This window comes from Bos javanicus, chromosome 4 (genome assembly GCF_032452875.1).
Source record: "Bos javanicus breed banteng chromosome 4, ARS-OSU_banteng_1.0, whole genome shotgun sequence".
NCBI lineage: Eukaryota > Metazoa > Chordata > Mammalia > Artiodactyla > Bovidae > Bos > Bos javanicus.
This window is the reverse complement of record NC_083871.1, coordinates 41,418,294-41,432,657: the sequence shown is the minus strand read 5'-3', so window position 1 is coordinate 41,432,657 and position 14,364 is coordinate 41,418,294. Positions and strand designations below refer to the sequence as shown.

The 14,364-nt window shown below is 37.4% G+C and overlaps 1 protein-coding gene across 1 annotated transcript; it reads right to left on the bottom strand.

The window, feature by feature from the left end:
• Nucleotides 1-5,183: 5,183 nt before the first annotated feature.
• LOC133246788 (cullin-1-like) lies at nucleotides 5,184-7,662 on the bottom strand. Its single transcript, XM_061415410.1, has one exon. It carries the CDS (start codon nucleotides 7,485-7,487, stop codon nucleotides 5,184-5,186), a length of 2,304 nt encoding a protein of 767 aa, XP_061271394.1. The 5' UTR covers nucleotides 7,488-7,662.
• Nucleotides 7,663-14,364: the final 6,702 nt, after the last annotated feature.

Sequence of the window (14,364 nt, the reverse complement as noted above, 5' to 3'; positions counted from 1 at the left end):
TAATCCCTTGCCAAAATTCTCTAGCAGCTTCTCATTTTATTTTCAATAAAATGCAAATTCCATATCTTGGTCCACAAGGTCTGAATGCTTTGTACTCGTTTCCTCTTTTCTTAATGTGCCATTTTCTCTCTTCCTTACTATACTGCAACCGTACTGAACACTCTCACTGCCCAGGCACACCAACATCGTTCCAAACTCAAGATTTGTTCTTGTCAGTCCCACTACTTGGCATCCCCTTTCCCAGGCTTTTGGACTACTGTCTTCTAATGAGGCTTCAACTCAACATTCCACAACAGCAGCAAATCTTCTCTGATAGGTGACTCAATCTATAATTGTCTCTCCTTTGTCCAATTTACTGTCACATCATCTTAGTCTTTTTGATGGCACTAAAAATATCTCATTTATGTGTTAATTCTCTTCATTGAAATAGAAGTTCTGAAAGGGCAGGGATGAGGTATATCTTAATTATGAATGAATCCTCAGTGTCTTAATATCATTTGACATAAAAACTGCCAAAGGAGAAATGTTTTGAATGACTAATGCTGACACATTTGTAGTAGAAGAGACATTATAAAGGCAATTACAGAGGGCTCACCTGTGATGACAAAAAAAAGGTAATCTTATGTGCCTTGTAAAGGTTTGTTTGTTTGTTTTTTTCATTTTTTAAATGTTGAGTTTTTTTTTTCTAATTTTATTTTTAAACTTTACATAATTGTATTAGTTTTGCCAAATATCAAAATGAATCCGCCATAGGTATACATGTGTTCCCCATCCCGAACCCTCCTCCCTCCTCCCTCCCCATACCATCCCTCTGGGCCGTCCCAGTGCACCAGCCCCAAGCATCCAGCATCGTGCATCGAACCTGGACTGGCAACTCGTTTCCTACATGATATTTTACATGTTTCATTGCCATTCTCCCAAATCTTCCCACCCTCTCCCTCTCCCACAGAGTCCATAAGACTGTTCTATACATCAGTGTCTCTTTTGCTGTCTCGTACACCGGGTTTGAGGTGCAGTTGGGTCCTAGTACAACCTGCATTGCAGCATCTCTTGATGGTGACAGTTATCATGAGATCAACTAAATTATTGAATTCTGGAATCCAGACCTATCTCTTCCTTTTCTTTTTTTAATCCCATAACTACAAGGGTCTATAGTCACTAAGAAGAGGAAGTTCTTATAATGGTAACATATTATAGGTGGGAAGGAAAAAAAAAAATCTATGGAGAGAAAGCAGCATTACCTTGAATGTATAGACATAAAAGAAGAATGTTAAGACTTTCTGACCAAAGTGGATATTGTTCAGGGCAATTATAAAACATAAAATTCTTTGGCAGGAAGGTTAGATTATTGTTAGGATATGGTTAAAGAGTAGATCATAAATCCTGGAATAAGAGTATAGACCTGATACAAAAAAACTCCTGGGGACAAATGTAAGTCTTTGTACAGGGAAGTGGCCCAAAGACAGCAACATTTATGAAGTGCAACCTGTCAGTTATAAATTGGGCAAATTCCAAATGGGGGGAAAGAGAGGTTAGGATACTTAAGTTGCACAATATTGCACAAGTATTGTTTCAATACTTGCCAAGAAGCTAATTGCTTTTACTCAGATAAATCTAAACTTTAATATTGGTTTGAGGTCCTTTGCCAGAAGAACACTGACTTTTCTCTTAACTGCATAAATTATTGGGATTTAGTTACTTAGAGAAAGAATAAAACAGTAGTTCTTCACAACTGTGTAGAGAGAGAATAGTTAATATGTTGGTCTGAATTTTTTTTTTCTTCTTTTCTTTCCTTCTTTCTCCTTCACATATCCTATCTCCCATTCTCATTGTCTTTCTTTTAAAAAGACATTTTAGAGAGTTTTTAATGTGTGTTACCAAGATGCTAGATACCATGGGGATGCATGAGAAGAAGAAATCTAGACTCAGTTTAAGACTTTGGAGGAGGAAGTGATGAGTGTGGGCTGATGCTGGAGAAGGAGCCACAAATGTGTGACTGACTACAGGTCTGCTTTGACTTGCTCACAGGCACATTTCACTTTTTAAGGGCAGTGATTTCTCTCATCTCCTCCCAGTTGGAATTTAGTAACCCCAAGAAACTACACCTCAGAATAGTTTAGAAGAGAGAAGAGACAGAATTTTTCTACTCAGTTTCCTCCCATCTCTCGACTCCCATTAGTCAAGAGCAATGCCCTGCTTTACTGAATGTTACTGGTCAGCACCTTGGTGGTCAATAATAAGGATGAAAAATCCCACACCCCCATTTTTTATTGCGGTATGCAAGCGGATGTGGATTGGTTTGTTGGACATAAGAGGCGTAACGGTCTGGGACCTCAGCTTGACCACCAGCCAGCAGAGAAATCTTGCCAAGGGGAATGGCAAAGGCAGCAGCAGCGTGATCCTCAGGGAAGAAAGCATCTTTGTAAATGAGGAGGCGGCCAAGGGACTTTGAGGAGACACAGATTTTTGTCTAACTGTACAGTAGTGAATGAGTAGGACACTGGATATATGAGTTTAGTTTGGGAGAGTGATTTGATCTGGAAATAGATATGTTGGAGTTATCCGCCCATAGATGCTGTTTAAAGCTTTGAGCCATCTGAGATAACTAAGGTGAACGCAGCTGGAGAAGAGAATAGCAGCAGGGGCTGAGCCTGGAGCTACTTTAACCTGACACTGCCAGGAGAGAGAAAACCATAGTGCAGAGTCAGGAGTGAATAGTGACAAGAGAGAACAAAATAGAGTGTGATGCTCTTGAAAGCCAGTAAACAAGTTATATTAAGAAAGAGCAATCTATAAGCGTTTATTTTGACATGCATGAGTAGGTCATCCCTAAAGCAGGTACCTAGAAACAGAAATACTAAGTTATAGAGTATGCACCTTTCGTATTTTAAGACACTCAAGTTGCCCTGAAAACTGTCTGCCCCAGTGTAAAATCAGTACTCTGAGAGAGTTTTCCAAGACTCAAACATTTAAACCATTTTTGACTTAGGAAAAAGTAAATTTGATGAATGAAAAATAATCTACTCCTATTCTTTCAAATCACGTTTAATTGTTACTGTCTTTGGATACTTTTTAATATGTCAACTGTTTTAATTTTTTGAAAAACTGTCCTTTTCCAGTATCCTGTTTAGTTGTTTGCATATTTCTTATTGACTTATAGATGTTCTTTATGCTATGTACTGGTCCTTTATTTTGTAATATATATTTTATGTATTTATAATATCTTATTTATAGTTATAATTTTTTCTTCCAGTTTTTCTCCATCTGTTAATTTTGTTGGTGGTGTCTTTTGTCAATGATTATTAGCACTTTTGAGATAGCCACATCATTTTTTCAATTTTTTTTTTAACTAATTTTACCTTGGAAAAATTTTAATTAAAGGGCTCAATATCATAGAGACTGTTTTCTTGGTTAAAAGTCATGTTTCTCTTTTTACATTTATTCTTCATCTGGAATTTGTGTTTGAGGTAAGTAATAAAATAAATGCATTCTATTTAAATATATTTGTCCATGTGGAGAACTAGAGCCAATAATAATTAATCATTCCAACTGCTAATTTGTCATACGACTTCCAAACACATCAAATTCCCACTTATGCTTCATCTTTAGAATTTTCTTTTGTTTGTCTCTACTGCCTTGAAAATCATTCTATGTTGAAGGTCTCCAAGACCATCCTCAGGTTTGATGATTTGCTAGAAAGACTCAAGAGAACTCAGAAAAGCTGTTTTACTCAGCCACAGTTTGCTACACCAAAGGATACAAATTAAACCCAGTCAAGGCAAAAGGTGCAAAGGGTCAAGCAGAGATTAGGAACAAGCTTCCAACTGTCCTCTTCCCTGGAGTCATTGAATAGCATTTAATTTCCCAGCAACTTATGTGTCAAGGTGTATGAACTTTTGTAAAACATCCTATTTCATAGGAGTCTTGGTGTCAAGGTTTCTATTAAGAGTCAGTAAAGAAGACATGGTTTATTGTCCAAGTGGCTGACCTTGGTTACTTAGTTTCCAGCAACTCCAGAGGTCAAACTGATAAACTATGGTCCGAGTACCCCACCATGTCACATTATTAGCAGAACTATCTGGCATGCCCCAAGACCTCATGTATGTACATACACTCTTAACAGAAAGGGTATTCTAAAGACTTCACTCAGGAACCAATCCTTTCTTTGGAATGTGACAGTTTTGAACACTCCAATCCTGTTGGTTAACGCTTAACTGCAATTTTCAGCCTTTTCTTTCCATTTTGAATGTTGTCTATAAAGTTTTCCTTGGTTGGAAGTGGTTTGAAACCATTAGTGAGCAATTGCAGAAATAGACCTCTCCCTCAGTAATTTGGAAGTATTGCTCTATTGATGTCATGAATCTAACAAACCTCATGTGTCTAATGAAATAGCTCATGAAAATGAATTTTTACACTTTATTATACTGCTTTTCCCCTCTGATGACTTTCAAAGTTTCCCTTTATCCTTAACATGTGGAAGCTACTCTACCATGTGTTCAGGTGTGGTTTCATTTGTTTCTTGCTTTTTAAATTTGTTTTGATATTGCTTTGCATTAAATGGATTTTTGTAACATGTGGAATCATACATTTCTATAATTCTGAGAAATTATTTCCCATTATTTCTTCAAATATTGACTTTCTCTGATTTCTATTACTTTACTCTGAAATTCTACTGAAATTAAAATTTGAACTTCTGGATTTATTCTCCATGCTTCTGAACATTCTTTGACACTTTCTAGAATCAACTCATTTTTTTCCCTTTAATTTTCTTTATTTCCACAGTTAAAAAAAAAGAAGCACATAGACAAATGGTTTTTCATAACAGATTACAAGTGGGTCCATTCAGACCTGCTCTCAAGGTGCTGTCAGCCTCCAAGGGGCTGCCCAGCTAGCAGCTATTATTCATGTGGCCAATGGGTTGATCTGGATGCAAAAGCATGCAGCCCTCAGGGTGGCAAGTTTCCTCTCCTCTGGTCTTCAATTAGGTTAAATGGCATCAGCGTCCATATTTACAGATGTGAGGTGTGGTAATTCTAAGCAGTTCTCCATCCGGAGCCAGCGATGGGTACCTGGACCTGGGGCCAAGGAGGAGGTCGGAGTGACTCTGCCACCACTGTGAGCTTGTCTCCCTCCTTCCTAAGGGGACGAGGGGCTGTGCCCGCAGTCAGACCCTTCCAGGAGGGTTAAGCCAGGTAACTGTAGGTGTCCTTTTCATCACCCACTCGCTCCAAATACTCTTTCTCGATCAGAATGTCAATACATTTCTTAATCACTGAGATCTGAGGCTTGAATACTGAGGACAACTGAGTTGCTACTTCTCCGAGTAACTGCTGGTGTTTTACAACCTTCCTCATTTTCATTATTCTCACAATAGCTGCCTGGATCAGCAGTTTGCGATCTTCCTCAATGTTTTTGTACATGGTTTCTTGTTCCCGCTTCTGTTCAATTTTCATTGGCAAGCTGATATTAACCCTTAATTTCTTACTTTTATAACCAAAATGTAATTTTATTAAGGTGTCTGGCTTCAATTCCACCTCGTCAACATTTGCACTTTTGTCTTCCAAAACCAGTAACTTAAACTTCAATAAAATCTGTAAGACTTGTGCCACAATGTCCATTTTGATCTGAGTGCTGTCCATCAGCTGTTGAACGGTGTAAGCATCTTCCGTGTTGTACTGGAGCAGGATGGCCATCTGGAATGTAGATACATGCAAAGTGTAGTTGTTTTTGAAGTAGTTTGTTACTAATTCTCCTTCAGACAGTTGATATGCCCATGACAATTTTCTGTCACTGTAACAGCTGGCATAAAATGCAGTGAAGCGCCGATAACATGGTTCCAGCTCTGATGGCAAGAGAACTGTACAAGATTCCTCAAAGGGCCACCATCCGTAACTCAGAACGTGAATACTGAAATCTAAGTCCAAAGGCTCTGAATCCATCAGGTGCTTTTTGAACTGCGCATTCAAAGCTTTGCTTACACCAATGTCTTGAAACATCCGCTGAAGTTTGGAGGTATACTCAAAACCACAAGCTTGCTTTAACTTAGAGACCATGCTTGCTTCAGCATCGTCACTCGCACTGTTCTGATGGACAAGCCTTTTGGCCAGCATTTTCGTGTAGAACTTCTGAACCACATCTTTGTCATCCATATACTTGAAGACCGTCATCACGTGGTTAAGTGTGTCTTCTAGTTCTGCTTCTTCTGGGTTCTTGGAACTCTTCTTCAACAAGGAATCACAGTATTGAGCCAGCAACTCAGGGGATTTACTGGATGACTGAGCCATTTTGGTAACTGCATTGTTGTTTATGAAGCCACTGCAAGCCTTGTCCAGTGCAGCCACGAAATCAGCATGGTTCCTGAATGCTGATATCACCAGGGCATTGTATTTTTTATGGATATTCAATACTATCTCTACATACATTCTGGGGTCATTTAAAGCAGCTTCTCCACACTCCTCAATTGCTGAAAGACCCTGATTATGAATGTGTGTCTCCAGGAGCTTTTTAAATTCTCCCAGGCCATTCTTGATTCTATATATGAGCCTATACATGCGACCCAAATCTTCACTTTTGTTGGCATTCAGTAAATTCTGGAATTCTGTGAGGAAAATCTCCAAGTGTTTCTCCACGAGCACCTGCCTGCATTTCCTGGCTAGCTTGCCCTTGCTGCTCTGGTGAAGGTAGACTCGGGCCCTCCGCCGCTCCTCCAGCAGAAGAGCCTCCACCTTTTTCATATATTCAGTAACTGGGTTCTGCTGCAACAATTCAGTACTCTTTCTGGTATAATATCTCTCTGTGTCAGCCAAGAACTGAGATTCAAAGGCTTCTTTGTACACTGTTAGCATAGGGCCCTCCTCAAACTGATTATCTTCATTCACCCCCAGTTCCAAGTAAGACTGGATAGCACCACTTATCAGTCTTGTATTGATGGATTCACCATTTCTTTCCTTTTCAATCAGTTTTAAAACAGCATTTGTTACTTGTTTATTCAATGGCCTGAAAAGACAATCTCTCCAAGTCACCATTGCGAGAGAATATATTTCACAAACATTGTGTCCTTCGTTATTTGTGCTATTAAGTAAATGTTTATTGAGGCGGGCACAAATCCCATTCAGCACTTTGCTCGAAAACTGGTAATCTTCCCATTGTTGAGTATAGAACTTCAGTATTCCTATATCCATCAAATCTTCTCCATCCTTAGGAAGATTTGTCAAGTGATTCTTCAAAAATTCTTTAATTCGTTTGTATAATTCGAAGCCAACAGTCTTATCTTCCCTCAGCTTCTGCCCCTGTTTTGATTGAGTCTGGACTTGAGGGGACACATATAAACAGTGGTTATAAAGAAGAGTGTAGAGTTCTATGTATCTGGATTTCACCATACTTTGTCTGGCATACACTTGCTGGATTCCCGCTCTGATGTTATCCCAGAGCTTGTCAATGCCAAGATGATACAGTTCACTGGGATTCTGGCTCCAGTCTGATGACATTGTAATATTATCAAGTTGTCCACAGTCTTTATTCAAGGTACAGCTAATTCTCCATTAGATGAAGATATACAGTATCACTGCAGATTTATTCACAGCAGCTCAGAAAGGATGTTGTTTAAATGTAGAGAATGAAATCTCACCACAGAGCAAACCTAGAAGGGAACCTGCAAGTAAAGCAAACACCAATGTGATTCCAGCACTGAACTGATTAAGCAGAAACATCTTGCTTGGAAGTGGGCTCTCTGTTTCTATTGTCTTTTGTCTTCATAAACAAATCCACTGCATTGTAAATATCAATACATGTGAACTGCATTTCTCAGATGCCTAAGTGGCTTCTGTGACAGATATCTCCACCTGGTCAATGCACCCAGCCCCAGTAAAATCCCCATCCTGCCAAAGTCCTGTTGAGTCCCTCAGCCTCCAGGCTTGCCCCGCCACCAAGATCCCGCCTCCTCCTCCTCCATGCCTGCCCATCCACCCAACTCTTGTTATTCCTGGTAATATACTGTATAAAGTCTCTGGGAATCTTGAATTAGCAATACTGAACTATTGTTCCTGGAGGGAAAGATGCAGATCTTACATGTGTGAACTATTTTGTTCTTTAGCTAGGTTCAGTTTGTTATTTAACCTGACTCTAATGAGTTTCTTTTTTTCTTTTCTTTTCTTTTTTTTTTACCAATTTCCAACAAGTTGACATTTCTGTGATTTCTAAGTTCTTTTTCCACAACTGTAACTTTTTATTTTATAGCTATTTACTTTTGCGTCATGAGTGTATTTTTATTTCTTTATGAATAGGAACTATATGTATTCTAATTTCTTTTGATATTATTACATTATCTCTATGTTATTGGATACAAATCCTTTGACTTATGAATTTGTTGCCTCAGAATTTGTAGCCTTTCTCAGATGCCTGATGATTCTTGGTTGGTCTTGATTCTATGTCCTCAATTATGACCACCGGCTGACACCATGGCTTTTCCTAGTAGTCACCTTCTTGGTGATCTCGTTGGTTTACGTCTAGGAGCAGCAGTAGCTTTTGTTCATTACTTCACTGATACCAAAATATTTTATCCCCTCTCCCTCTCAATGTAATTATATATTAATATTTATTTACTTTTATAAACCTTATGTAGTGTCTGTATTAAACTTACACTACAGTGTCAGTCTTGAATAGGAGCCAGAAATTTTGACATAAATGTTCAGTCCGCCTTCTTGAAACTAGAAGTCCCATAGTGCTGTTAGAACTTGATAGAAGATATAGCCATGGAAGTAAAACTCCCTGACAGAACCTTGACCATAAAAAACAGTGCAGGCATAATCAAACACTATCTCAGGATGAAAGGGGTAAAGGGAATAAATGCTCTAGACTCCTCCTTTCTCTCATTGCCTGCCAGTGCCTTGTTGGATCAGATTCAATCATAAGCCAGAGAGTAGGTGCACCCAGGAATACAATCCATTGAAAAGTTTAAAGCAGAGGTGAGAGGAAAAGTTAAATGGAGAAAAACCAATACATCAAACTACTTTTAAGGACTAGTTTTCCCACATCCTGCTTTAGTGCATAAAATACAGTGTTCAATTGACTATGAATTTATAATTGAGGGCAAACTTCTTATGTTAACCAAAAATAATGTTTCTGTTATAGTATAATCTCTATGCCCTACTTATGTTTTTTCTTAGTTAAAATTTTCACTAATTTTTCAACATCTATAAGTTAGAATAAATTTATATATAAATATACAGATTTGATTGGGACTGAAGATGCTCTTGCTTTGAACAGAATCATTTAAATTTCTTACTAGGCCTTCTTAACTCATCATTTTTTTTTTAAGAGAGGAAAGCAAAGGAGTTAGGGCAAATATTTGACATGTTCAATAAACAATGCTCTGATGTGTGAATTTTTTCTAATCAGGACAGCCAAGGTCAGCTAAGTTAATATACCATTAGGCAGAAAATAGATGTATCATCAGGAATACAGCCTACTAATTTACTGATCATTGTTGAACACTAGCCAGTAGGTAGTAATAATGGCACCACAAACAGATGTTAACTGAACTATATTAAGTGACACTGTGCAATTCTTTTTCTTTTCAACTCTGTGCTTGATTGTAATATATCATCTTTGGGTTTTCTCATTAGTACTAAGTTTACCACAGATATTATGATAAGAATTACATAAAACATATATTTCATCTGATCAAATCTGCTCCAAAGTCATTTTTGCAGCTACAATGCAATAGAAGTGATTCATTTCCTCAAATTAGCCTAATTCGCATTTAATGACTGTTTCTAGACATATCACGTGCCAGACACTGTGGTAGGGACTAGGAATATGAGGATGAGAAATCATGGTTGCTGTGCTCAGAAAGTCACCATATGATAGAGGGAAAAATCATGAAAATGAATAATAATGTACAGGACAATAGGTAAGGCAAAGTCTACAGATAAAATAGGTGGCATAGTAATAAGTCAGGGAATGTGATTATGTCTGAGAGGTTTATAGGTCCCTTAGAGAAGCTGGGGACCTATAGTAGATTCAATAGCCTCCTTCAAGATGTGATCTTACATGAGCTGGTGGCAGATCGGGACATATTAAGGCAAGAAGTGTCCCTTTTGGTTGAACATTTCTCTTAAAGCAGCATTATATATAAGTTGTTGCTAAGTCACTTCAGTCCGACTCTGTGTGACCCCATAGATGGCAGCCCACCAGGCTCCCCGTCCCTGGGAATCTCCAGGCAAGAACATTGGAGTGGGTTGCCATTTCCTTCTCCAATGCATGAAAGTGAAAAGTGAAAGGGAAGTCGCTCAGTCGTGTCCGACCCTCAGCGACCCCATGGACTGCAGCCCACCAGGCTCCTCCATCTGTGGGATTTTCCAGGCAAGAGTACTGGAGTGGGGTGCCATATTACGGACTATCATTTATACTCCAATTGTGGAATTAAAAAAATTATGGAACTGTTAACTCCAAATCCAAATAGTAGAATCAATCATATTTTGTTTATTGCATTTATTGTACTATCAACATTATTGAGGACCACTCAGTGAAGGTGCCAACTATATATGCTGGTAGAAGATACACAGATGAACAGTAAATCCTTCTTTAAAGCACTCAAAGCTAGTAAAAAAGGTAGTATGTACATAGACAGTAGGTACACAAGATGATAATAATATAACACTAGTGCAAATAATATAAGAAATAATTATCATAAAGTACAAAATATGAATGGTATAATTTATGTTTTTATAGCATTTAATCATTCATACATGTTTCCCACATTAATTTAATGTTCATAAAAACTCTGAGATTGATATTATTATTCCTATTTTATTGATGAAGCAAAATAGGTATAGAGTGATAATAAATATATAGGAAATAAAAGAAAAGAAAAAATTCAGGGCCAGAGTGAAAAAAGAAAATAGGGTTTAAAAGATGAACTGGATTTAAAACTCTTGAGAAGAAGCTGGTGAAGGCATACGAAATTGATGGAAAGAAAAAGACTATGTAGAGACCATCTTGGCTAGACAATGCACATGAAAGAAAAATACTATATACAGTTGTGAAATCTTTAAAGAAAAATTAGAAAAAATGTTCACCAAGAGAGAAATGATTAAACTATTGTGTGTGTGTGTGCATTTATACTGGAATTCTAAGAAATAATAAATGATGTAAATGATCATCTAAAATCATAGTAATGGTGAAAATAATTGACTTATATAACCAACTTTAAAAAATAATTAATAAATGCATAAGGTACAAAATCCAGAAAATATGAAAGGGTTTGTAGTGAAAAGTAATCATCCCTTCTCAGTACCCATTTCCTCCCCCATCAAGGGACACCATGATTATAGATAACTTATATCTCTCTCTCCTGGAGAAGGGCATGGCAACCCACTCCAGTATTCTTGCCTGGAGAACTTGGTGGACAGAGGAGCCTGGCAGGCTACAGCCTTTGGGGTCGCGAAGTTGGACATGACTGAGTGACAAACACCTATCTTTCTCTAGCTGTAATCTATGCATATACAAGCATATACACACAGAAGCAGTATATGCACATATTCATTTTTATATATAGATTAAAAATTCTTGGTTTTTAACCTTGTTTTTGAAAATTTAACAATGCATCTTTGAAATGGTTTCGTAGTTTATACAGAGATACCATTATATAGATGTACTATAATTTATTGAAGATGGAAATCTTTTCACATTTAAAAGACATTTATATTTCCTTTTCTGGTGAATGATTTATTAATATCCTTATTTTAATTGGGTTATTGATTTTTTTCTGTTAATTTTAGAAGCTCTTTTAAGTCTAATTATTCCTATAATCATCTGTTACAATTATTTTTTTTTTTACAATTTTGAATTTATCCTGACTATATTCAGGATATTTGTGCTCTGTAGTTATGTCTTATTTTTGTGTAATTGAGTTGATCAGTCATTTTTCTAGTCTCCAGTTATTTCATATTTTCTTCTACAACTTCTATCATTCTATATCCTACATTTATATCTTGGATCCCTTTGGCATTTTAAAAATAAAGGCAGGAGGGAGGGATCCTCTTTAGTTATCAGCCATTGTTTGTCATTTCCCCAATGACATGAATTACCTTTATCTTGCAGTAAGCTGATATAGTTTTAAATCTATTTGTGGTGACCTCTATTAATAAATCTGTGTAAACATTCTTTGCCTATCATTATCTAACTTATTTTTAAAGTGGGCAACTATTTAACTCTCATTTACCATCAATCACTGTAAGTATTTGAATTACATTTATTTTTCAAAAACTTTGTAAGATACATGCCATGTTTAATATGCAAACATTAATGAAACAATTCCAGTGGCATGCGTGCTGCATACCTAGTCTATTTTCAGAACCTTCAAGGCCCTGCATAAATCTGTATGCTTCTACCTTGCTGCAGGTGGAAGACACTTCATAAATGAACAGGCTGAGCAGTGCTGGTGGAAGGTATAGGGTTCCTTCCCAAGTAAAGGACTTGGACTTTACTTCTTCCCTTCCCAAGTAAAATTGGATAAAAACTTGTCTTTTACCTAGGAAAGGACATAGTCCATTACAAAGTAATGAAGGCAGAGCTGTTATGCCAGAGAAGAATAAAATAATTTAGTAACAGAGGAAAGAACATGTGTGTCTGTGTGTGTGCAGAAATAAGATGCATATATATTTTTCTTGATATTAGTTTCAAAATGTGTAGTGAAATAAATATTACCATGGATAACATTTAAGTAAATTCAGTTAAACATGTAAAAGTCATGTGACCCCATCCTGGAGGCAGAATTGCCTCTTTGGTTTAATTTGATTCTATAAAATCCCAATTCTTTGTTCTAAACAATGTATTTAAGACTATGGAGTGTTTGTAACATGAATGACTTACTAATTATTTGTAGATTAGTTCTAAAGGCATGAGACGTTTTCTTTCAAATTCTAGTAGTGGGAAGATGTGAAAGTATCTCAGCAATTGACTTAATGCCAGAAAAATTCCAATTGACTCATCTTCCTTAACTGCTTAATCTAAGTGATTTCTCTACAGTTTTCATGAACATGGTGTTGAGTCTTTTTCTAAAGGATAAAAACAAATTTTAATGGCCTACTGTAGTTTCACAAATTAGGAAAAAGGGAATACTAGCTGCCTCATGCAATAATAACATTCAAAGATACTACTTTAAGACAAATATTCTCAATGGAAGCAATATCTCCTTCAATGGAGCAGAACTTAGTTCTTGGGGAAGGAAAAACATCTGTGTATAAATGATAGACATGCATACTATGGAGTCCTATACCAAAGGTGTGGAGCCCTGTACCAAGGTCACAGGATAAAAATCTCTGGAACTGACCAAGCCCCTTAGCAACAGTTGCCATGAGCCTCTGGATCTAAACCAGCAAGTTTCCTGACGCCGTATTTTACGTAAAATACCCACCCTACTATCCACCCTATAGCATCCTAACCAATCACCTAATGCCACCATTCCAGTAGGAATTTTCTGTCTTGAGCCTATAAAAATTGGTTGCAAGCCTGCAAAAGCATTCAGCTCTCCCTTGAGCTGACCCACTGTTCTAACAGCATCTCCCACTCTAATAAACGCCATTCTTCTCTCATTTTGCCTCATGTCTGGAAATTCCTTTCCCAACCCACGCACGGACCATGACACACAGATTAAAAACACAGTATATCTGTGGCGTTAAAATTTCATGGGAAGTGGCTAGGGGGAAAATGGCTAAAAATGTAAACAAAAAGGACTGACAAACACCACTTTAAAGCATACTTTCTGTATCTCAGCCAGCAAGTTTCTGCCAAGTTATTAGTCGCTAGGTGAAAAACAGTTTATGCTCCTTTCCCAGGAGTATCCCTCCTGGAAGCCAGTGATAAAATGTATCACTGCTGTCTCTAGAGCGGATCTGCATACAAAACTACAGGCAATAAGGAACCCGACAGGCTTTCTTCCCCTGTGTCCTGTGCGCTTTTCAGCACTCTGCTAAGGTAGGTAGTTGTGTGTGTTCTGTGAGTCAGAGTACTATGAAGCACATAGTGAGAGCCTCCATTCATTGTTTCCCATAACTAACTCTAACATTTTTTTCTATTACTTTCAAACACTCTAATCAAGCATAAGAGAATAAAAAGACAAAGAGATTGTGGACTTATTTCTTGGTTGCATTTGGCACATTGTAGATTGAACTTGAAGATTTTTGGTAGGGCCTGCCCTGGACAAATCATGAGCTTTCCATTTTACCAATTTCCTCCTTTGACCTTATACTCCACTGTGATCGCTCCGATCATCCTTCACCACAGAAACCCCCTCCACCACACAAATGTATCCTTTTCATCTCCCTATAATTATCAGAAGATTTAATATTATTTTATTATAAC

What these genes read in the sequence shown, in the direction of transcription:
- LOC133246788 (XM_061415410.1), bottom strand. Translation starts at nt 7,487, where the DNA reads ATGTCATCAGACTGGAGCCAGAATCCCAGTGAACTGTATCATCTTGGC.